At 57.6% G+C, this 1,461-nt stretch overlaps 1 protein-coding gene across 1 annotated transcript; it reads left to right on the forward strand.

Annotated features, from left to right (window-relative positions):
• Positions 1 to 4: 4 nt before the first annotated feature.
• LOC103780525 (actin, cytoplasmic type 5-like) lies at positions 5 to 900 on the forward strand (the record flags this gene model as incomplete). Its single annotated transcript, XM_008948213.1, has 1 exon — positions 5 to 900. A coding segment is annotated over one exon (864 nt), but the record flags the coding sequence as incomplete, so codon positions are not given.
• Between the last annotated feature and the right edge of the window lie 561 nt (positions 901 to 1,461).

Genomic DNA, 1,461 nt, shown 5'->3' on the forward strand with positions numbered 1-1,461 from the left:
CCACACCTTCTACAATGAGCTGCGTGTTGCCCCAGAAGAGCACCCTGTCCTGCTCACTGAGGCCCCTCTGAACCCCAAGGCCAACCGGGAGAAGATGACCCAGATCATGTTCGAGACCTTCAACACCCCAGCCATGTACGTGGCCATCCAGGCTGTGCTGTCCCTCTACGCCTCTGGCCGCACCACTGGCATCGTCATGGACTCCGGGGATGGCGTCACCCACACCGTGCCCATCTACGAGGGTTATGCTTTGCCCCATGCCATCCTGCGTCTCGACTTGGCCGGCCGTGACCTCACCGACTACCTCATGAAGATCCTGACAGAGCGGGGCTACAGCTTCACCACCACGGCTGAGAGGGAGATCGTGCGGGACATCAAGGAGAAGCTCTGCTACGTCGCTCTGGACTTCGAGCAGGAGATGGCCACGGCTGCCTCCTCTTCCTCCCTGGAGAAGAGCTACGAGCTGCCCGATGGTCAGGTGATCACCATCGGGAATGAGCGCTTCCGCTGCCCTGAGTCCATATTCCAGCCCTCCTTCCTGGGCATGGAGTCCTGCGGCATCCACGAGACCACCTTCAACTCCATCATGAAGTGCGACGTGGACATCAGGAAGGACCTGTACGCCAACACCGTGCTGTCGGGGGGCACCACCATGTACCCCGGCATCGCGGATAGGATGCAGAAGGAGATCACGGCCCTGGCGCCCAGCACCATGAAGATCAAGATCATCGCCCCGCCCGAGCGTAAATACTCGGTGTGGATCGGCGGCTCCATCCTGGCATCGCTCTCCACCTTCCAGCAGATGTGGATCAGCAAGCAGGAGTACGATGAGTCTGGCCCCTCCATTGTCCATCGCAAGTGCTTCTAGAGGGACTGCTGGCAGTCACCCGAGGGCTGGGATGTGTGTGGGGGGTGACCTCCTTCCCTGCTGGACCACGATTGTTCCACTGTTACTCATTTGATGTTCTGACTGGTTTGTTGAGGTACTGGGTAGTGACACGTGCATTTGAACGGCCTGGGGGGGGCAGGCAGGGGCTTGTTCACTTTTTCTTAGGTAGCACTGGTAGGAAGGCACTGAAGTTAAGCCTCATCACCTTTAGGTTTGTCACAGCTTGACTCCTTTGTAGGAAAACAAATAAAGTTCTTAGGCTTAAAACTGAGGAGAGCTTGCTTGTGTTGTTCTTTCGGGGTGGGCTGGCCAGCTCCTTGCTGCGAGGCCTTATTGCGCAGCCTGTGTGTCGTTCGCAGACTCGGGCCGGGCCTGGCTTACAACACAGGGGACAAAATAAGGGGTAGACGTTCCACAAACAACATGATGTCACCTTTTAAAGCTGCCCGGAGCGCGTGAGGCCGTTTTCAGGGCTGCTGGGGAGGAGGAGAGCTTGGTTGGCGAGAGGCTCTCACGGCCGCCTTGGACTTTCATGGTAATTTGGCCTTTTTTAGAAGGCGAAGGGCTCTACT

This window comes from Merops nubicus, unplaced genomic scaffold, assembly GCF_000691845.1.
Source record: "Merops nubicus isolate BGI_N331 unplaced genomic scaffold, ASM69184v1 Scaffold19549, whole genome shotgun sequence".
In the NCBI taxonomy this organism is placed as follows: domain Eukaryota; kingdom Metazoa; phylum Chordata; class Aves; order Coraciiformes; family Meropidae; genus Merops; species Merops nubicus.